Source organism: Miniopterus schreibersii (assembly GCF_964146895.1).
Source record: "Miniopterus schreibersii genome assembly, chromosome: 1".
Taxonomy (NCBI): Eukaryota; Metazoa; Chordata; class Mammalia; order Chiroptera; family Miniopteridae; genus Miniopterus; species Miniopterus schreibersii.
Genome location: NC_138101.1, coordinates 30076913 through 30100716, shown reverse-complemented (window position 1 = coordinate 30100716; position 23804 = coordinate 30076913). Strand labels below are relative to the sequence as shown.

The following is a 23804-nucleotide window of genomic DNA, read 5'->3' as shown; positions in this document are numbered from 1 at the left end:
TTGGCTTGTGGCCACCGTCTTCCACTTTCAAGACATTGGATCTTTCTGACCCTCCTTCTGTCTCATATCTCTGTCTGACCACAGCTAGGAAAGGTCTTCTGCTTTTAAAGACTCACGTGATTACATTGGACCCACCCAGGCAATCCAGAATAATCTCTCCATCTGAAGATCTTTAACCTTAATCACACTCCCTTTTTGCCATGTAAGGTAGCATATTCCCAGGCTTCAGGGATTAGGGCATGGTCCTTTTAGTGGGGCCATTATTCTGCCTAACACACGTTCCTTTCTTTCTTCCTGCTGATATTAGTGTAGAGGCCTGGTTCAGGGTGTAGTTTCGGGGTGGTGTAGGTTCAGGGTCATGGTACCTGGTTCATTGTGAAGTTCACTCTGAGTCTCAAGGTTGGGCTCTCCCTGAACCTTCAGATCTTCCATAGGGCTCATTTGAGGCTGGGGACAGGCTCAGGCCTCAATCTCATCTCTGAAAATGAAATGAGGTGCTCATGTGTTTGGTGGACCAGATCAAGTCTATTACATGAACAGGGAGCTCAGACATTGAAGAAGTACATTAGTTGAGTCATTGTAATATTCTTATGTGCCACTAAGAGAGCTGTATTAAGTTTTCAGTTTTTATTTACTGAGGCTTCAAAAATACCTCATGTCTAGGCATTTGACAGGCTACAATTCTGGTATCATTTGATGTTTGTCTTGAGCCAGTCTTCTCTGGTTCTAAGAGATCTCTTCCATGAGATGTTGGTATGGGGTGTGTTTCTTGTTGTCAATTTTTAATTTAAAATGCTCTTAAAAACTGCTATAGAGTCAAGAATGATTTTCATCTTACTAATATTTTACATCCATTGTAGAGGTAGGCTAATGTTCCCCTTCAGTATTGAATTGATAACTACTGTTTAATTTCATCTTTACTCATACATTGAACAATTTTAAAAGGATTTGTCTTCACAAGTTAAAATCGTTCTCAGAAGTAATTATCTTTTTAGCTATACTACAAACACTTAGTAATCTGCGGAAGCAAATTAGAATTTTTTTATAAATGATGATAAACGTAGTTAAGGATTTTTGCTTAGGTTTTGTATTATACCAGTCAATTAAATTTCATCACTGCTTTTAATTAATGCTAATAGATCTATCAGTCCCAGAAATATCTGTGGTACCAGATTTAACTTAAATTAGAAAGTAGGTCAGTGGGTCAACAGGTTATTAGGTTAGAAAAAGATTAACTGTGGTTTCCATTTTATAAAACCCAGGTTCCTGAGTTAACCATATTAATAATAACTTAAAAATTATTAAGTGAAATTTAAAGTTTTGTTCTTTAAGTTATGTGAACACTACATAAGAAAAAAAATCTCTGCTACTCATGTTTTATAACAGTAACATGTTACTTTGTTACCCATGTTTTATCCTCTGGAATGGATAAGCATGTATTTTATGTTCCTTATATATAGCCAGGGCTCTTTTATTAAACAATTAAAAAAAGAGGAAGCAAAAAGGCAGCACTTAAGTTTTTCTGATTATAAAAACTGTTCATGTTTATGGAAGTAACTTTAAAAAGTAATAAAGAAAAGTTTTCTAAAAATCCATAAACTGATTACTCAGGAATAACCACAGTTGATACTTTTGGCATATTTGGATTTATACTTGATATATTTGATACTACTGTTACTGTTATTGGATGCTTAAATTTTTTTCTCGGTTTACTATTTTAAATAAGAGTGCAGTGACTATAAAACTGTAGATTCATCTCTGATTATTTTAATTCTCAAAGTGAAATTACTGGGTAAAAGGACATAACTATTTTCAAGATTTTGACATATCTCACCAAACTTTCGTCAGTGGAAGAACATCACTAATTGAAAGTTCTTTGGCACTAAAAATTTTAATGTTGTAAAATTTACCCTTATTTTCCTTCTTGAAGGTGAAAATAAAAACTAGACGCACACACACAAGTGGGGAAGAAACAAAATGTGAAGTAGCCATAATCTGAATAGTCAGTTCCTTAATAAATATTATATAAATAGGGTCACCAGTCTCTTTTGGGCCATGACCTTTTCTGTATTATCTGAAACAGACTTCAATGAAAGTAATTCACATACATTTATTAGAATTCTTAAAGCCATCATTTGATTAAAGTTTTATTTTTATATGTTAGACTTCCTGAGTGTTTTCTTCATTATAAGAAATGTATGTTTGAAATGGTTAAGGACTAATTCATAGGAAACCTATAAAATATAAATAATAAATACTGTGGCAGTCCCTGTGCAGTTATGTTTGGATCATGTCATTCTGTATAGGAAGGGCCTAAGAAATTCTTTGTTGTTAACTAATTTCTTCAAATTATTAATGCCTATAAATCAACAACTCTTCTTAAATCCATAAGAGAGGTGAAGACACAGGGCAAACCGCTGCCACCAAGAGGTAGAGTCAGACAGGCAAATATAAGGAGTCAAGACTTCTCAGAACAGACTGACCGACTGAAACCTCCTCAGGAACTGTTCTGGGTAGGAAGCCTGAACTGTAATTAACAAATTGCTGGAAGTTCATTGTGGACAACTTTAACAGTTAAAAACTCCAGGAGGACCTGGTCATAAAGGGGCCTGCACAATGTCCTAAGATTTACTTCCTGGAACTTGGCCAGATTCCCACAGTAAATATTAGAGAAAAATCTTCTCTTGCTTCCAGCAGGGGGAGGGGAGGAAAAAAGGGATACTTTTGATATAGACCAGAGGACTCTATTCTTCTTAACGTGGCTTGTACTCAGGGAACTAGTTAACCAGAACCTAAACTCTGTGGGTATTATCAGAGCCTAAATGACCTAGAGGAATGGAAATACCCAGCCCCTTTAGCCTTCATGTGGGAAAAGGGAAATACCCAACTCTGTCCCACTCTCACAATTCTATCCTACCTAAGGAGGGAGAAAAAAACTGAGAAGCACTTGTGAAGTTCATAGCCCAGAGGCACACGCTCACTAAAAGACTGGACCTAATGATAGGGCTATACACTACTTCCCCTGTCCCTACACCTCACCACTGTATTACTAAAGGCTTATTTACAGCTGTTCCTTTTACCCAGTACATCATGTCTGAGTCATGCCAAAAGGCAAAAACACAATTTGAAGAGAGAGAGAGCAAGCAACGGAACCAGACATCGCAAGGCTGTTGGAATTATCACACCAGGAATTTAAAACACTATAATTAATGTGCTAAGGGCTCCAATGGATAAAGTAGACAGCATGCAAAACAGATGGGCAGTGTAAATAGAGAGAGGGAAATCCTAAGAAAGAACCAAAAAGAAATTTTAGAGATAAAAGCTATAACAAATGAAGGATGACTTTGATGGGCTTACTAGTAGAGTGGGCACAGCTAATGAAAGAATCTCTGAGCTGGAGGATATCTCAGTGGAATTCTCGAAAACTGAAAAGCAAGGAGAAAAAAAGACTGAAAAATAAAGAATATCCAAGGATAATGGGACAGCTATGAAAGGTGTAACATACATGTAATGGGAATATGAGAAGGAGAAGTAAGAGGAACGAGCAGAAGAAATACTCGAAGCCGTAATGATTGAGGTTTTCTCCACATTAATGCAGACACTAAACCATGGATCCAGGAAGCTCAGAGTTCACCAAGCAAGATAAATGCCCCTGTCCTCCCCCCCCAAACGACACCTAGGCCTATCATTTTCAAAACAGAGAAAATCAAAGAAAAAAATCCTGAAAGAAGTCAGAGGAAAAAAATAAACCTTATCTATGGTGGAAGCTCTATATCTATTGAATAGCCACTCCCCCTCTCCCAAGGCCTATCTTCGTCTGTCCCAAGGCCTTGGCAAATATCATTCTACTTTCTGATTCTATGAATTCAACTGTTTTAGATACCTCATGTAAGTGGTATCATGTATTATTTGTTCTTCTGTAAATGGTTTATTTCACTTAGCATAGTGTCCTCAAGGTTCATCCATGCTGTCACATATGACAGGATCTCTCTTTTTAAGGCTGCATATATTCCATTGTATGAATCTACCACATTTTCTTTAACCATTCATGGACTTTTAAGTTGTTTCACCTCTTGGCTATTGTGAATATGCTACAGTGAACATGGAAGTACAACAATCTATTTAGGTTCCTGTTCTTAATTATTTTAAATAAATAACCAGAAGTGGGATTGCTGGATCATATGGTATTTCTATTTTTAATTTTTTGAGAAACCTCTATATTATTTTCTGTAATGGCTGCACCATTTTACAGTCCCACCAACAGTGGACAAGGTTGTAATTTCTACATATCATTGCCAGTACCTGCTAATTTTGGATTTTTTTGTTTTGATTTTATAATGGCAATCCTAACAGATGTGCGTTGATATTGCATTGTAGTTCTGATTTACATTTTTCTGATGATTAGTGATGTTGAGCATCTTTTCACATACCTGTTGGCTATTTGTATGTCTTCTTAGGAGAAATGTCTGTTTAAGTCCTTTGCCCATTTTAAAAATTGGGTTAATTGATGTTTCTGCTGAGTTGTAGGAGTTCCTAATATATTTTGGAGATTAACTCCTTATCAGATAAATGCTTTGTAAATATTTTCCGCTAGTCATTAAATTGCCTTCTCATTTTGTTGATTTCCTTTGCTGTGCAAAAGTTTTTTAGTTTGCTGTAGTCCCATTTTTCAATTTTTGCTTTTATTTCCTGTGCTTTCTATGTCATATTCAAGAAATTGTTTCTAAATCCAGTGTTTTTCTCCTGTTTTTTCTAAGAGTTTTGTAGCTTTAGTTCTTACATATAGGTCTTTAATCCATTTTGATTTGATTTTCTTTTTTTCCTCCTTTTTTTTGGTGTGTAAGATAAGGGTCCAATTTTATTTGCATGAATATTCTGTTTTCCCAACACCACTTATTGAAGAGACTATCTTTTCCCTTATGTACTTTAGGCACCTTTGTTGAAGATTATTTGACTGTATATGCATGGGTTTATTTCTGGGCTCTCTATTCTGTTCCATTGGTTTATATGTCTGTCTTTATGCCAGTACCATCCTGTTTTGATTACTGTAGCTTTGTAACTTTCAAGTCAGGAAGTATGAGACCTCTAGTTCTGTTCTTTCTCAAGACTATTTTGACTATTTGAGATAATTTTATTTAAAACTTTCTGATTTGGATGCCTTTTATTTTTGGCCCAATTGCTCTAGCTAGGACTTTCAGTACTATGTTGAATAGAAGTGGTGAGAGTGGGCACCCTTGCCTTGTTCCTCATGATCTTAGCTGTGGCTTTTCATGTATGGTCTTTATTATCTTGAGAAAATTTCTATCTATTCCTAGTTTTTATAGTTGTTTTTACCATGAAAGAGTGTTCAGTTCTCTCACATGCTTTTTCTGTGTTGAGATAATCGTGATTTTTATCCTTTTTTTGTCAATGTGGAATATCACCTTGATTAATTTTTGTACGTTGAGCCGTCCTTGCATGCCAGTGATAAATCTCACTTAATCATGGTGTATGATCCTTTTAATGTGTTGTCGAATTTGGTTTGTTAATATTTTGTTGAGGATTTTTGTGTCTGTATTCATTGGAGATACTGACCTGTAGTTTTCTTCACTTGTGGAGTCTGCCTAGCTTTGGTATCATGTAATGTTGGCTTCATCAGATAAGTTTGGATGTGTTCCCTCCTCCTCAATTTTTTGGAAGAGTCTGAGAAGGATTAGTGATAATTAAATTCTTTCTTAAATGTTTGGTAGAATTTACCAGTGACTTTGATCCTGGGCTTTACTTTGTTGGAGGTTTTTATTACTGATTCAGTATCCTTATTAGTTAAAGGTGTGTTGAAATTTTCTGTTTCTTCATGATTCAGTTTGGTAGCTTGTATGTTTCTAGGATTTATCCATTTCTTTTGAGTTACTCAATTTGTTGGCATCTAATTGTCTCATGATATTTTTGTATTTCTGTGGTATCAATTATAATGTTTACTTTTTTGTTATTTTCTAAAAACTTTGTTTCTTTGTTCCTGTTGTTTTTCCAGTCTTTATTTTGTTTGTTTCTGTTTTAATATTTTTTATTTCCTTTCTCTTGCTGACTTTGGGTTTAGTTTGTTTTCTTTTAATTTCTGGAGGTGTAAAGTTAGGGTCTTTGAGATTTTTTTTTATAATGTATTTACCGCTATAAACTTCCTTCTTAGTACTGGTTTTGCTTCATTCCATAAGTTTTGATGTATTATGTTTTTGTCTCAAGATATTTTCTAATTTCCCTTTCTATTTATTCTTTGACTCATTGATGGTTCAAAGAGTGTTGCTCAGTTTCCACACATATGTGAATTTTCCAGTTTTCCTTGTGTTACTGATTTCTGTTGTTTTACTCTATTGTGGTTAGAAAAAGATATTCAATATGATTTCATTCTTCTTAAATTTGTCATGACTTGCTTTGTGACCTAATATGTGATCTATCCTGGAGAATGTTTTGTGTGTACTGGAGAAGAATGTATTCTGCTATAGGTGGAATATTCTGTATATGTCTGTTAAGTCCATGTGATCTACAGTGTTCAAGCCATCTGTTTCCATCTTGATCTGTCTGGATGTTCTCTCCATTATTGAAACTGGTATTGAAATGTGTTATTGTGTTGCGGTCTATTTCTTTATTCAGTTTGTCAATGTTTGCATCAAATCTTTAGGCACTCTGATATCGGGTATATGTATTTATAATTATATATTCCTATCGAATTGATCTTTTATTATTATATAATGCTTTTTGTGTGTGTTTCTTGTGACAGTTTTTGACTTAAAGTCTGTTTTGCCTTATGTAAATATGGTCACTCCTCCTCTCTTTTAGTTACCATTTGCTTGGACTGTCTTTTTCCAGTCTTTCACTTTCAGCCTCTGTGGTTCTGTGGGTTGTTAAATCTAAAGTTGAGTTTCTTGTAGATAGTATAGAGATGGCTCTTGTGTTTTTTTTTGTGTTTTTTTAACCTATGTAGCTGTTCTATGTCTTTTTTTTACACCTCATCTGAGAATATGCTTTCCATTGATTCTAGAGAGAGAGGGAGAGGGAGAGAAAGAGAGAAAGAAGGACGTCGATTGGTTGCCTCATGCACAGGCCCCCAACCAGGGATTGAACCTACAACCTGGGTATGTGCCCTGACCGAAAATGGAACTCTCGACCCTTTGGTGCTCGGGATGACACTCTAACCACTGAGCCACACTGGCCAGGGCAGCTGCTCCATGTCTTTTGATTGGTAACTTCAATCCCTTTGCATTTAAAGTAATTACAGATAGGGAAGGACTTACTGTTGCCCTTTTTTCCATTATTTTTTGTGTCTTACAGCTTTTTGTCATTTTCTCTCTCTCCCTTCTTGTCTCATTGATTTTTTTTTTTTGTGGTGGCATGCTTTCATTTCTTCCTCATTTCCTTTTGAGTATCCTCCATAGATGTTTTCTTTGTGCTTATCATGGGTCTTACATAAAACGTCTTATAGTTTTAACAATCTCTTTTAAGCTGATAACAACCGAGCTTCAATAACTCTGCTCTTTTTCTTCTCTCCACCCCCCCGTACATTATCATCAATGTCACAGATGACATCTTTTATGATAGTGTATCCATAACATGTTTTTGTAGTTATAGTTATTTTTATGCTTTTATCGTTTGACCTGTGTATTAACATTAAAAGTGATTTTTAGTTTATTTTTATTTTTAAATTATTTCTTTTTAGAACTAATTTGTAGAGTTTAGCATTTGTTATATACATTTTGTGACAAAATTCTAATATACAAAGTTTTTAAACTTTTCATGATAAACTTGTAAGTTGAATAAATCTAACAAATAATTTTTTTTCTTGTTTAAACAGAATTTTGAAACTGATGGTCAGCCATATAGAAGAATACATTGAACCTCTAGTTTTCTGAAGAATCAGTTCAAAAGATCCAAAAAATACAAAAGGTAATGATAGGGTCATGTCTTGGAATGCACTTTGGAATGGCATTTTTCCAGAAAAGTATATTTTAAAAATCCATAAACTATCTTGACACAATAGTTTGAAGAAAGTTTTATTTAAAAATTTTCCTGTTGTATTAATTTATCCTGTTCCAGCTTTGTTCAGATACTATTCCTCCTCTCAGGAGGACTGCATTCTAAAGGGAGAGGGGACAAAATAGTAAACAAATGAAGACATTCGTAGTTCTGTGCCGAGAACTAAAATGGATAGTAGAGACTGGTGACTGCTTTCATTAGGTAGTTAGAGAAGACCTCAATGAAGAAAAATGTTTCAGTTGAGATGTGAGTGGCAAGAATATGCCGATCATGTGAAGATCTGTGAGAGGTCCCCTTCCTTGGGCTCAGCTATAGGAGGAGGCGGAGGCAGTGAAACAGAAATGACCGTGGAATGCCTGAGGAACAGTAAGAGCAAGTGTGGCTGGATTACAGCGAGTGGGGAAAGAGTAGAGTACATGGAGTTCAGGTTGGAGAAGAAAATGGGAGAGGGGCAGATTTGCAGAAGAAAGTTAAGTGTTCTGTTTTGCTGTATATTTTAGACACCTATAAAATCTGTTGTAATATCAAAAAGGTAGTTGAAAATTCGACACTGAAGTTGAGAATATGATCTAGGGGTATGGATTTGGGAATTATTGGCATAGAAAAATACTTAGAATCATATGTCCGGATGAGATTATCTAGGAAGTGTACATAGGCTGAGAAGGATCTAGCCCTGGGATGTGCCATTGTTAATCAGAGAAGGAGCAGCCAGGGGGATGGGTGGAAAAGCAGGGAAGTGTTCTGTCATAAAAGCCAAGAAAAGTATTTAAATAACTGCAGAAGTGGTCATCCGAATCCGATGCTACTAAGATGTCAAGTAGAAGGTAAAGTAAAGCAGCCATTAGATTTGGTAACATGAATGTCACTGATTTCTCTTACATGAGTGAACAATTTCAGAGTGTGTGAGGATAAAAGCCCGATTAAAATTGATGAAGAAAGAACAAGAAACTTTCAGTTAAAGATGGTAAACAATACAGTTAAATTCCATTTTCTCTCAAAATTCATTAAGGCTGAAGTAAAAGGATTTTTTACAGAAGACATAACTTCACAAGAACAAAGGGAATGGGAGAGGAAACAATTGCAACACAATTTTAGAACCTGAAAGGCAAAAGAATGTGAGGTAACTGTCTTGTAGAACCTAGAATCCCAAGCCAGCTGTGGGAATGCTGAGGAACAGACATGGTCCTACAGAACCTCTGAAGTGTTCAGGAGTTGAAAGCACTCTACTTCTGCAAATACGAGTAAGGGTGGGAGTAAAAACAGGATGATTTGTTGCAAATCTGTTTTAGAGGTAATTCTCTATAGATCCTTTTCCTGACTGGAAACCCAGGTAACTGCCTCTTCCTTATCACAGCAGAAACTGGAAATTTATTCTCTAGCAAGAATAATATAGAGAGGTATAAAACATAGTTGAGAATGGGGTACTATATTAAAAATAGGAAATTAAGAACCTAGGCTACCAGATTTTTACAATTTTCAGTCAGTAGTTTAGAAGATTCTTCTTTGGGAATTATAAGCAGCCTAAGACAAAAGATCTGAGGACACTGATATTAAGAATTCCCCCAAAGAAATATTCCAGCCCTGGCTGGGTGGTTCAGTTGGCTGGAGCATCATCCCGTACACTGAAAGGTTGCGGGTTTGATTCCTACTCAGGGCACATACCTAGGTTGTGGGTTATATATAAGGGTTGTTTTCCAAAGACAGAATGTGAGGCACTGAAATTTTCTGTTAATTATGTGTAATGTTCCATGCTGAATTAAAAACATATATGCTTTTGTATTTGGCGAAGTTTGAATTGTTTATAAAGTTTCTTAATTATTAATATTTTCCTATTTGATAAATATTTTTTAAAAGCTTGTTTTAAAAATGTTTATAAAAGACATATTGGCCTTGGGTTTTGTTGTTATAAAATAGTAAATAATGTGGTGCTTACTCAGCTGGGAAGTCATATCACTGAATGACTTGGAGCTCAAGTTGCTTATATGAAGGAGCCTTTGATTCCTAGCTGTAATGTAATCTTTTATAGTTTAATTTGTGAACTTTGGATTCTAGTGACATTAACTGATCCTTTCAAACACATATTATTGCATATCATACTGGCCTATTAATGTTAATATTTAAGAAGAAAGACTTTTAATAATAAAACTTAACCTATATTAGACTATATACTTGAAATTCCTTGCTGTATGTAGAGACATTGCATGTCTTCTAAAACTGAATTCTCAAAATCCATAGCATGGGCAGGTGTGACTCTGGCTAGTCTTTTTGTACTGAAAGTGTGAGTCCTAGGGTAGTCTTCACACAAGATGTTTGACTATTCCCCCATTACTACTTTGTTTTCTTAAAGTAGTTTGACACCTTTTAAAGAAGTCAAGAAGAATCTTCTAACAATTGCTCCAGTCTTAGGCCTATTTTATTTTTCCCCCTTACTTTCCCCTTAAATATAGCATGTCTGTCAGTTGGGTGGAAAAGATCTTAGACTAGAGTGTTAGACAGTCTTATGTTGTTCAGTTAGCTGGACAGCACATAATGTTTGGAAGAATATTGTTAACGACAATATTAAAATAGCCTAATACAGCATTGGTCTGTATCTTCTAAACCATTTTTATTCATTGTTCTTACAGTCAGCATGGCCCTTCCTAATTAACCTAAGCCCTAATTCTTGGGAGTCCTTTTTTCATTTTCTAGTTTGTCCTATTTTACCTTTTGATAATTAAACAAGCATATATTCGGTGCCATATAAGGCTTAGATCTGGCCTTTTTAAAAAATTTAAATATATCTTTATTGATTCAGAGAGAGGAAGGAGGGGGAGGGAGAGAGAGAGAAACATCAATGATGAGAGAGTCGTCATTGATCCCCTGCCTCCTGCATGCCCCCAACTGGGGATTGAGCCGGCAACCTGGGCATGTACCCTGACCAGGAATTGAACCGCAATCTCCTGGATCCTAGGTTGATGCTCAACCACTGAGCTGTGCCTTGCCCGGTAGATCTGGCCTTTTAACTTTAAACTAAAACTGTTCTTTTTAATTCATCCAAATTGGCTCTGACCTTTGTGTACTATTCTTTTTGTTCTAGTGATAGAACCACTCTTGTTATTACCATGATAATAAGTATGTCTTTTGGACCAGAGAGATGTACTTAGGTGATCTTTAAAGTCTCTTTTAACTCCAAAATTCTGTAATTCCTGTATTTTATCTGCTGATGTCAATCCAGACATTTAAAATCAGCATTTTATTCTGGTGCTAGCTCTTTTAAGTTTTACGTTGGGGGACCACTCTTTTTTTCAAAGAACTTAGATGTGTATATACGTGACTTGTGGACACAAACAATAATGTGGAGAAGACCTGGAGGGGAAGAGGGGACATCTGTAATACTTTCAACAATAAAGAAAAAGAAAAAGAAGTCTTAGCCCTTCACAGTCTCACTTCTGCAGCCATAACCACACAGGCAATGCAGCACTATTTACCAAGGGTTATTCTCTCTTCTCTCATGAATGTACATTTGAAAATGACAAAATATTTTAGAATCTCATGTTCTTAGAACACCTTTGATCTTACGTAGTTTAGTTAGAGTTACATAATTATTTGCACTGTTTCTAAATTTTAAATAAAAATATAAAGTAGAATATTTTTATGCCTCAAAACTGTTAGGCTACTTATTAGAATTAAGGTGGTTTTTCAATATTTAACTCATGACTATAGGACAAAATATCTTGTATAGATTTAAGCCTTCCTTACACTTTAGAAAAACTGTATAAAATTTAGACAAATTTTAGGCTTATAATTCTGTTTAAAAAGCAGTAAATTTTAATTTCTTCGATGTGGGTGTAAGACTTTATAATAAGGCTTTTCTCTACTTGTTCTCACCACTGCCAGTCCTATTCTCCTTTATGCTCTAGTGATTAAAACTTTAGGTTGTGACATGCCTAGATTTTTCTCTGAAGAAAATGCTAACCCATGATGCTACCTCATCTCACAAAGGCCTGTGCCTTTGCACATTGCTATTCTTTTGGCTTAGAATCATTTCAACTATTACCTCTTACTGCCTGTTATTTCTCAAACTTAAATGGTGATAGAAATCTCATGGAGACATTGTTAAAATGCCATTCTGATTCAGAAGGACTGGAGTGGGACCCAAGATTCTGTCTTTCAACAAGCTCACAGATGTTGCTGATGCTGATGGTCTCTGGACCATATTTTTAGTAAGAGCACTGTAGACTTATCTGGGAAACTAATTGTCATCAAGAGTATTTCCTCTGACTCCTTTCTCTACCATCATTATTCCTTTTATTATAATTATTTAGGTATATATTTTCCTATTTAATTCCAGATTTTTGCCTATTGGGACTGTGTTTTTCATCCTTGTATTCCCAAAGCTTACCATACTGTGTAACAAAAAATTAGCCTGCAACTAATGTTTATTGCTGATTAGATGACATTATTACAGCCTATTTATAGTTACTAGTCTAATATATACATACTGAGTACTATGTGTAGCTTTTAAATTTTGATTATTTTATAGTAGATAGAAAATGAATTGCGAACCTCAATTTTTTCCCCTGTAGACCTTGTTTAGAAGGAGAAAAGCCTCAAATGTGCCCTGGCTAAAGCTACTTGCTTAAAAATGTTCTAGCCTTTAGTATAAACAAAAATATTCTCAAGTCCTTATACAACCTATAGTGTTTCTCAAGATTACTATGTTTGTAGAATGAGATTTTTAGAAAACTAATGACCATTTACTATTTTTTTTCTACCCAAGGAGAAGTACAAATGTCTACCACAAGACGAAAACGTAATATGTTATGTTGTTTACCGTAAGCTGTAGTAAAATGAGCTCGATTATTGACAGGTATGTTTTTAGACACTTTTATTTTGAATTATATAAAGCTGTTTTAAAGTTTACTATTAGAATAATGGTCTATATCAAACTGATAAAAGGATTTTTATGCTTAAACTTAATTATTATTACATTTAATTTCTGTATTGAGCCAATCAGTGCAATGGTGAGGTATGTTAATGTTGTCTAGAACCAAAGTCAGCCTTGTATGGCTTATGTTCCAAATGGGTCTTTGAGCTATACTTTCGAGTATTTGGTCAGAGCTGCTCTGAAAGAAATTGTGACAATTGCAGATGTTTCCTTGGTACCTTCTGGAATCATATATCCCCTTATCTCTTGTTCTTTTCCTCATTTATTGGTGCTAACTCCATTCCATTAAGCATTTTAGCATTTGTGACTGATAAGAGGTAACTATAATTAGGATTTCATTAGTTGAAATTATAATCATTATATCTTACTCTTGAGAATAGGATACATCTCCTTGTTTCTTTGATTTTAATACTTTTTTTTTACATTTTAACCTCTCTGATATTGGTATTCATCTTACAATTGGCTTATAGTTTAATTGGTAGCATTTTTTTCTTCCTTAGTGGCACATAAAATGCTGATAAATAGTGATTGGTGCTTAAATTCAATGAAATACAGTAACATTTTTAATGCAACTACTTTTTGACAGGTAGCTTATGTGCAGAATACTTTTTATATGTTATTTTATTTAAACTCACAATTATTTTATGAGATTTTACAGGTGAGGAGACTGTAGGTTAGAGGTTAGATAATGTGTTTAAGGCCACATAGTATGTGATGAGCAGGAATTATGACCTGTGTTGGTCTGACACTGAAGTTCCTGTGCTTTTATTATAGTGTACTGTGTGATTCTTTCATATGGGAAGAGTTTTGTAGCTAGAGTTGTATAATAAGCTGACTTTTGACATCTGGGGGCAACCCTTCTTCCCTTCTTTTCTATGAGATAAACACTGAAGATATATACTCTACCAGAACTTAAGACCTAAGAGGTAAGGAGTTTCCTTAGAGAGGGCTGCTTACACCACTGCCATAGATTTGGGCTATGCGTACTTTCAGGTGGGATCTGTGTGTAGTCTCCTCAGAAGGGATGCTTCTTCACCTCTCTTGAGAGATTAAATATGATTTGGGCATTATACTTCTGACTGTCAATTCCCATTCTAGACGATATCACATTTAGGGAGGGATGACATCTGCGTGTTCAGACTTAAAGCAGTGGTTCTTAATATGAGTTGATTATCTCTCTGAATATGATGAAAGTTATAGACTCTCTTCTCAATAAAATGCATATGCATATAGAATTTTTCATAAATTTCAGTGTATACATGGAACTCCAAAAGTCCATACATGGACTTCTATGATGCAGAATTTGCAGGTGATCTCAATAGTGCGTCTGACAGACACTTTGCAGGCTTTTATAGGCCACAGAAAGGTGTGGTTAAAAGAGTGAATAGTGAATTGATGTAAAAGCTCATAAATCACCTGAGACTATTTAATATTGTTCCTTAGGTTAAGGGGTTAGGCACCACCTTTTTCTTGCTACTTAGATCTCAGCTTAAATGTTCCCCATCTCAACAAGTCCTTCCTTAAACCCTCAGACTAAAGTAACCATTCAGTGACTAAAACATCACCCTTTTTAAAAAAAATTATCATACATTTTAAAAAATTATTTATTTATTTATTTTTAAAGCTATCTTGGTTGAAAGTATTGTGTTGATTTGTTTCTTCCTGCTAAGAAAATATGCTGTAGGAGAGCAGTGACTTATATGTCTGGTTAACTGCTCTGTAACCATGTCCAGAACAGAGCCTGGCTTATGAGTGCTAATAAATATTTGTCAAATGAATCAGTAGTGAATGAAAATGTATTATGCTATATACTGTGCTATTATGCTGGATATTTTGCTAGATATTTTAAAACAGTGGTTTAGGTCATCATTGCTAAATATTGTGATGTTTATGAGTGATTTATGGTTTTATAAAGTGAATATTTCAGAAAATAGATTTTGTAACGATGCTATTATAATGAAAAATAGTTTCAAGTTAATCATTTATATAATGGCAAATATACTGACTGTAGGTTTTCACTGGTTAGTGAAAGTTTGAAACAAGATATTTAACTTCTGGTTACATTAAATTCTGGTTAGTTTGTTGTGTGTAGTACAGCTAAGTAAGTAGTTCTAAAATTCACATTTGTAATTAAGTTTTAAAAATGTAATAAAAATGGCTGTACTTTAATTTTCTAATATTTATTAGAAAGCAGGTTAGTAGTTACAGGGTCTGAATTTGTGTAGTCCGTTAACTTGACAGAACTCTGGGATATAACTGATTTGACTCACGTTCATTTTAGTGTTGTTGTTGCTTAATGACTGTGCTCTTATTTTTTCAATCCAATTTTATCTTTTAGAGATGATGGTAGTATTTTTGATGGGTTGGTGGAAGAAGATGACAAGGACAAAGCAAAAAGGTAGTTCAACTTAAGATGTAAAATAGTGAATAAGTGAATAATAAGTAAATGTAATAGTAAAAATAGTAAATCAATGATTTTTAAAACCTATCTGCCTTAAGACCTTAGTGTTCATTTAGGTGCAAGATCTTAGACTATCAGAATCCAGTTTTGAAGTTAAATAAAATTATCCTGTAAATGTGCTCTTCTCATCAAATCATATTATGGGTTTATAGTATATCGGCATCATCACTGGGGAGGTTAACCTTCATCACTTGGCTAAAATAGGGTTTGCCTGGATTCACCATTGTAGTTATTATTTTCCTCTTAACCTACTCTATTCTTGGAAGCAAGTTAAGTGTAGTCCACCTTCAGAGTAGGTGTTGGGGGAATTAAGCTCTACCTCTACACATACTTGGAATTCTTCTGTAAAAATTTTTCTTTCTTATTTATTTATATCTGTATGGGACTCATTTATTTTATACTTTAGGTTCTACTTCAGTGCTATTTTATTTATTTTGTTGCTCAAATTATTCCAGCTTTTGCCATTGGGAGGTCTTTCAAGGTTGGTTCCTGTGTCCTTGGACATGCCTCCAATCTCCGGTAGAAGGGAAAGTAGATGATAGAAAAAGGGCGGGAAGAATTATTAGAGAAGTATCTTCAATAGGGGAGGGAATGGGATCTAGAGCCATGGTGGTGAGAGTTGGCCCTTTGACCTTAAATAGGGATCTTGACAGTTAATTATAGTGTCAGGAGGGAAGGTCAAGGTAGCAGTACAGCCAAGTTTGTAGTCATTGAGATTGAGCAGTAAATACTTTGTTTTTTTCCAGTCTCGTTGAACTACATGGGTGCGTAGATAAGGGTAGTGGTGGTGTACACAGATAAAAAAGATAAACATGTAATAGTAGTTCCTAAATGTCTTTATTTAGCAAAATAAAAGGTACTGGGATGAGAAAAATTTTCACAATAACCACATAAATTGCTAAATACTTTAATGAATGATCAAAATATATCTAAGAAGATACAAAGACCTGTATTTGAAGCTAAAAGGATCTAGGACAACCCCACCCTTTAATGTCAATCTGGTGGAGAAAAGTTCTTATAAAAATCATCAGGGTAAAGATAAAATCTCTAAGATGGGGATAATCTGTCTTGCCTGAATGAAGAGGGAGAACTCTAAGGAACTGACCTCAACAGTCTTAAGGGCCAAGTTTATAGATGGATAAGGTGAGCTAAGGGTATTCTATTTGCAAAGACTCAAAGTTGGATCGTTTTTTTGTATAAGAAAAATACCGTTGCTATGGGAAACCTTGGAGACAGAGAAGGAATCTTGTAGTGAATTAAGTGGAACCACATTGAACTCTGTCTGAAAACAATGATGAGTTAAAGACCTTAAGTGTTGAGCCCAGAACAAAGGGAGGTTTATGCTTACCCTCCAACCAGGACACCTGTGACCTATTTTCAGTGAGGTCATTTCAAGAACTAATGATTTCCAACCTGAATGTAATATGGAAGTAAAATTTGCTTTAATGGGTGTGATCCAGTGGTAGAGTTCGCAAAGATATTTTCTTTCTATATATTTTCTTCCCCTGGAATCAAGTGCCTGATTTGAATTATTACTTCATGGTAGGTATATGATCCTGGGCATGTTTTTCTTTACACCTGTAAAATGGAAAATAATAAAGTCTACCTCATAGGAATTAAGTGAGATTTCATAAATGTTTACTAGCACCTGGCTATTTTTACCCTCACCCATATGTTCAGATATTTAATATATACTAATGATCAGATGCTTATTTTTTTATTTACTCCTCTAGAGGACTATAATTAGATCCATATATCTAACTACCTCTTTTCTATGCCTTTTAAAATGTCAAACAGGCCATTTCACCATATCTAAATTCTCCCCAAACCATCTGTCCACCAAAACCAGTATCACTTGTTGTATTTCACATTGATAAACAGTATTATCAGGAGGTTGGGAATCCTCTTAGATTTCCCCTTTGGTTTCTCCACTCCAAACCGAATCTGATTTACCCTCTGCCTCATAACCCTCAAAACCGGACTGCTCTGTTGACAGTGCCCCTGCCATGGTTCATAGGTTAGGATATTGCAGTTGCGTCCTAAATGGTAATCTGGCTTTCAGTCTTGTTTGGTGTATGGTAAGTTTTCAGTAGTATTTGCTAAGTGAATTTGTTTCACCAAGCATTGATCCTTTCATCAGCCTGATGCCAGAGTGGTCTTATTAACATGCAATTCTGTTCATGGCATTTCTTTGCTTAAAATCTTTCAATGCCTTCCCATGACTTTCAGGATCAAACTCGAATCTTTTTATTTAGCATAAAGCTTCATCATTTTTTTTCAGTACTTTCCCCCCCCGCCCAATTCCAGCATACTGGGGCCTATACACTAGCCACATTAGCCCTGCTGAACTACTTATGATAGGTTTTCATCTCTGTACCAGTTTCCTATGCCTGGCATGCCCTGCACATACCCACTACCATCTCTTTCTCACATAGTCTTCAGGACTCAATTCAGCATAGTTGGATGCCAATCTCTGGTTCCTCTGAGTTTCCATAGGAATTAGGTGAATTTTAAAAATTTTATTAAATTTATTGGGATGACATTGGTTAATAAAATTACATAGGTTTCAAGTGTACAATTCTATAACATATAGTTTCTAACGGTATTAGGTGAATTTCTTGGAAGGGATATCTTTCCCCTGTATACTTAGCCCCCTGCCATTATAACAAGCATTCAGTGTTTGGTGAGGAAGTCAGTTAATATCTACTGTGTTTCATAAGAAATTTGAACAATTGTATTTTTCCACAATTCTAATACAGAATAAATGCTTGTTCTTTATGGAAAAACAAAAAAATAAATAAAATTATCCTTTGACATTTGGGAAAGAAGTATACTTAAACAAAACTGAATTCTAAAATGTGACTTCACAGAGCAGATAATTAGAGGTATTATAGAATGGTTAATTGCTCTATAAATAATTATACTGTATTTACTTGTCTTGGGGGTCTCTGTGCAATTAAGTATTTGTTTACTGCTTCATATAAATAGTAATCATTAATTTAGCACATATATTCTGTGTACTTTCTGTTAGTTAGATTTTATGCTTAAGTGCTTAAATGAAAAAATGTGGGTTCTATTATCAAGGAAGCCCACAGCCTAATGGAGAGACAAATATGCAAACAAATGATTACAGCTCTGTGTTGGAGGCTGGGGTATAGAATAAAGAGGAAGAATGTGTGGCTAAACCTCGAGGTAGGGAGATTTTCACTTTTAGATTTGTTTATAATTTAAAACTTATAGGAGATGGATAAGACAGATGGTTTGACTTTGGGTGTGGGCACACAGTGTAATATGCAGATCTTGTATCATATTAAAACCTGTATGATCCTATTAACCAGTGTCACCCCAATACATTTAATAAATTAAAAAATAATTTTTAGTATGTATTTCTATATTATACATGCTTTCACAAAATGTATCTTGGTAATATTCATAATAACTTTATAAGGAAACTACAAATACTTGGTAAATATTAGAGTAAATAAAACCTGAGTTTTGAATGCAGTTTTTCTTATTGGCATTTTCATAAAAACATGTATGCCAAAGGTTTAATATGTAAAAATTTCTTTAGTGATAAACAGAGAAGAAAAATTATTGCCCATATTAACTATATATTGTTTGTAAACTAGGAAATAAATATTTCTTGCCATTTATATTAACAGAAGAACATGCTATATGGTTGTGTCCAAATTAAGCATCATATTAAACTATATTTATGTAATTAAATGGATTGTTTAAAAACTACTTTTAATTTTTTTGTTTCATCAGAGTATCTAGAAACAAATCTGAAAAGAAACGTAGAGATCAATTTAATGTTCTCATTAAAGAATTGGGATCCATGCTTCCTGGTAATGCTAGAAAGATGGACAAATCTACCGTTCTACAGAAGAGCATTGATTTTTTACGAAAACATAAAGGTAAATTTTTAACTTTGTAAAATGGATTTTTTATTTTTTTTTAATAATGGACTCTCCCTTAAAGCATAATGTGATAGAATCTTGGCAGTGATGCTCAAGACTGGATGCTTGCGAACCTTTTTTAAGCGAAATCAATTGCTTTTTAAAAGATTTCCTGATATTTTTTTTTCTTTCATTCAACAAACATTTATTTAGTGCCTAGTATATCCTAAATTCTCATGGTACAGGGTAACAGTCCTGGCTCTCAAGTAACTCAGGCCAAGGGAGACAGATATCTAAACAGCTAATTACAATGCATATAATTATAATGGGTAGAGTGCTTGTAAACCTTAAACTTGTTAGGAAAACACAGAGGAAACAATGTGTCAGGGAAGACTTAAAAATAGTTGATTTTTTCATCTGAGTCTTCCTTTTAGATTAAGGAAAACAGCATTTCACACAGAGAAAATAGCATGTGCAAAACAGAGAAGCAGGGAGAGTTCAGTGTAACAAGCATAGTTTGAGTTGGAAAGTTATGGGCATGTTTGAAAGAAAGGCAAGAGCCAGGTTGTAAGGCCCTTATATGCCATTTTAAAAGATTGTTTCAGTGTGTATCTCGGAAATAAACATGTTTAAATTAAAGTGATTATTTCTTAATCAAGGAAAATCGTTTTGACTACATAAATCACGAAAATTTAAAGAATATTAAGTATTTTTGTAACAGAGATAATATATGAAAAAATTGTAAAAGGCCATTTCCTTTTTCCGATGTAAATGAAACTGCAAAACTTCTCAGAAGAAGGATTTGTGATTAGTGCCTCTATTTACTTCTCCCTAGCTCGTTCAGTAATACATTAGTAGCCTGGTTCATGCTCCAACACTTTTTGAAATTATTTTTGTTAACTTCACTAGTGCCAATACCCCTCATCTCCTCTGCTGCCAATAAAGCAATCGCTTTTCTTATACCTCCTTCTCTTCTGGATGTCTGAAGCACTGGAAATTTTAGTCCACCCTCCACTGGCTGGCTTTTTTCCTTGGCCTGTGTTACAGCACTTTTTCTTTCCTCTCCCCCCTTCCTAACTAAAGCTAACTCCTTCGATCCTCTTTCTTCTTCCGCCCTCTAAATGTGATATTTCTCAAGGTTTTATCTTTTGTGTTCTTACCTTCTCTACACTCTTTCCCTTGGTTATCTCATTCCATAGCTTCAGCTGTGGGCTCTCTATTAAACTACTAAGTCTTTATTTTAGATGCAAACTTTTCAGTCTTTTATTTCCAGATAACTTCTGGATCTTTCTTTTGCATGTCCTCAAATTCAATGCATCTATGACTGAATTCATTTTCATTTTGTTCAATCACCTTTCTCTCAACTTTTCTTTTTCTTTATTGATTTCAGAGAGAGGAAGGGGGGGGGAGAGAGAGAGAGACAGAGAGAGAGAGACAGAGAGAGAGACATCAATGATGAGAGTGTCATTGATTGGCTGCCTCCTGCACGCCCTCCACTGGGGATTGAGCCTGAAATCTGGGCACATGCCCTGACTGGGAATTGAACCTCGATCTCCGGGATCATAGGTCGACATTCAACTACTGAGCCACACCAGCCCGGCTGATTTTCTGTTTTTACACCATCATCCTTTCATTCCCCCAGGACTCAAACTGGAAAAGACTTGCATTTTTTTCAGCTTCCTTAGTATTTTATCACAGTTGCCAAATTATCTTGATTCTTCTATAAATGTGTCAAAATTGTCTTCATTTTTATTGCCACCATTGTCATTACATTTTGCCTCTACAAATAGTATTCTTGTTACCTCAGTGTCCCATATTAGATAGCATACTAGGCCCCTCAGACATTGTAATTCAATAAATGATTGTTGAATGAAATGATATAATATGCATCCTCTGACAGTAGAGGGTTAATTTTGGCATTAAGTAGATCAGGTTTTTGTTTTTTTCAAAATTGGGTATAAAATTCTCACAAAAATAAAATTTACCTGAAATTGGAAGGAAATTCTTATATAATTATTACTTCTAAAGTAAACCTGTGCTTAACTGAACTTGATGGGTTTTGCTTATGCATTTAACTCTCTTTTTTCTGAATGTTTATAATTGATGTGAATTTGAAAAGGTATGACTATATTCCACAGAATTAGTACCTAGACTTTTTAGTTACTCTTCATATTCTAGTATAAGCAATTTTAATATGGCAGATTTTGGGTGACAATTTAATATGTTAATTTATATATCTGGTCATAGAAAATCTAAACAACCTAGTCCATACTTTCCACTGCAAACTAGAGTATATTTTGTAGAGTAAAATTTATGACATAGATTTTTTATTTTGCTTGGTTTTTTAAGTGTCTGCATTTAAAAATGGAAAAACATCTGTTACCTAAGTAGTTCATGTTTCACCATTTATGAATAGCTTTCTCATAATTTAAGTCATTAGTAAGTAGTATGTTGCAAAATAAACTAGTAATTTTATTAAAATAGTGTCCAAATCCAGGAATTTCCAAATTTTTAACCAGCTTCCTACCACTAAGAAAACATGCAAGGGGACACTAAGCAAAATCACTCTGGGATTATTACTGTCAAGTTTTTACCCCGAATCTTAATTTAGTTTCCTTGATTAATTAAGAATAGAACACCTCAGATTGGGAGCAATCTTTCTGCTTAGCAGTAGACTGGCCAAAAGTCCTCTTTGTTAAGAGCAGACTTACTGATCTCCTTGGCTGTTTTCCTGCAGGCTCAGGTCCTTATATCTGCTCGAGGTTCTACCACTTGAATGGCAAGGAAAGGAAGGGGAGAAAGAATCTTCCTAATGCTTGCTCTGTCTGCTTATTCTGAGTCCTGTTCGGGCATTGTGTCAAGCAGGAAGCAACACAGGCTTCCACAGCTCCCCAGAGAAAAACCAGACTGGTACCTCCAAGAGACCAAAGACCAAAAGTAGATAACTTGCCATAGTAGCTCAAATATTTCATCATTCCAAAACTTTGACCTCCTGATACCTACCTAGACCAGTAAATGTTACTGTCTACAGTTCTCACTTTAAAGTGGGGAGAGAGGGAAACCTGTAGGACTTCTGTACTGCCCCAGTGCGCACCCCGTAGTTGGAGTATGCCACTAATGTGTCAAATAATCTGTTTACAGAAATCACTGCACAGTCAGATGCTAGTGAGATTCGACAGGACTGGAAACCTACATTCCTTAGTAATGAAGAGTTTACACAATTAATGTTAGAGGTATGTCCAGATTTAATTTTTGAAAAGTTTTATTTTTCTCAAAAAATAAATCACAGGGGTGACTAATCTTAGTATAGTTTTAACAATATTAATTTAATTGTTGAAAAGTTTTAATTCACTGTAAATCAATAAACTATTATCTTCAATTAAAATTAATTGGTGCAAATATTATAAACAAATAGTACTGTCTGGTAAAGGAATGCCAAATTTTCATATTTTTCAGTATTATCTGAATTTTTGAGAAGCTTAATAAAAGTCAGAAAACTATAGTTACCAAATTTTCCATCTGAGACCACACTAGCAAAATTCAAATGAAGAATAATATATATTATTCATCACATATTAAATATTATTAAATGTATCCTACTTGACAGTAGTATTTTTTAACAAATTAAAATCTGCCTAAAAACAACATAAAATGGTAATAAATGAAGTATTTTGAAAATGTAAAACAAATGAAATATACATTGAAAGGCAACTCTTAATTCAAGTAGAAACTTTTTAATTGCTTACTGTGTATAGAATAATGCAGGTTTCATCTAAGTACACAGAGTTCAATATCAAATTTCCATGAAAACTTAAAATAAATAGGAGCCAGGTATATTTTGGCAGTAACAGTTAAGGATGAGAAAAGTAGATGTATAACAGAAAGTTACGTAGAGTAGAGGAAAGCACTGAGATGGGGATACAAGCATTGCTAAATAATTTGCATCTCTTATACTGCTGGTTTGGGTTTATTCTTTGAGCATGTATCTGTGTTGTGTGTACAGGGTGGGGCAAAAGTAGGTTCACAGTCGTGAGTATGAGAAACACAATTTAGTCTTGTATTATTTATTAGTTATTGTATTATTTTCCATATGAACAACTATAAACCTACTTTTGCCCCTACCCTGTATATGTAATGATCATGTCTCAAGTGTCTTTGTATAGTTACTAAAGTCTAAGCAACATAGAATATTTGCATGTTAATGAGGAACAGTTAATTGCTAGATTAATTAAGTCTTTAAATATTCAGCAGAAAGGTTAACATGGAAATTTTTTGGAATATAAATATATTGTATATATTTAAACCTGTACTTAAAATCTGAAATGTAACTGATCACTTTTCTCATATTAACTCAGTGAATCCTCACAGTAATCTTATGAAAGAGACACTGTTAGTATCCCTTTCTTAATGCCAGATGAGGAAATCAAGGAACAAAGAGAATATGAAACTTGACCAAAGTAACAGTGAGTAAATAGCTCAGTTGGGATTTTTTGCAGGTAGACTAGCCTCT

General features: G+C 34.5%; 1 protein-coding gene across 8 annotated transcripts in view; it reads left to right on the top strand.

The window, feature by feature from the left end:
• Window positions 1-23804, top strand: part of CLOCK (clock circadian regulator) — a 117709-nt gene that overhangs the window by 44952 nt on the left and 48953 nt on the right. For 7 of the 8 annotated variants that reach the window (XM_081134535.1, XM_081134532.1, XM_081134534.1 and 4 more), the window contains 5 exons: window positions 7826-7917; window positions 12767-12856; window positions 15273-15332; window positions 19164-19312; window positions 22436-22527. In XM_081134535.1, coding sequence (XP_080990661.1) covers window positions 12810-12856; window positions 15273-15332; window positions 19164-19312; window positions 22436-22527 — 348 coding nt within the window. In that variant the 5' untranslated portion in view covers window positions 7826-7917; window positions 12767-12809. Of the gene's footprint in view, window positions 1-7825; window positions 7918-9038; window positions 9128-12766; window positions 12857-15272; window positions 15333-19163; window positions 19313-22435; window positions 22528-23804 lie in introns of those variants that run through there. The other variant, XM_081134537.1, reaches the window with a different exon arrangement.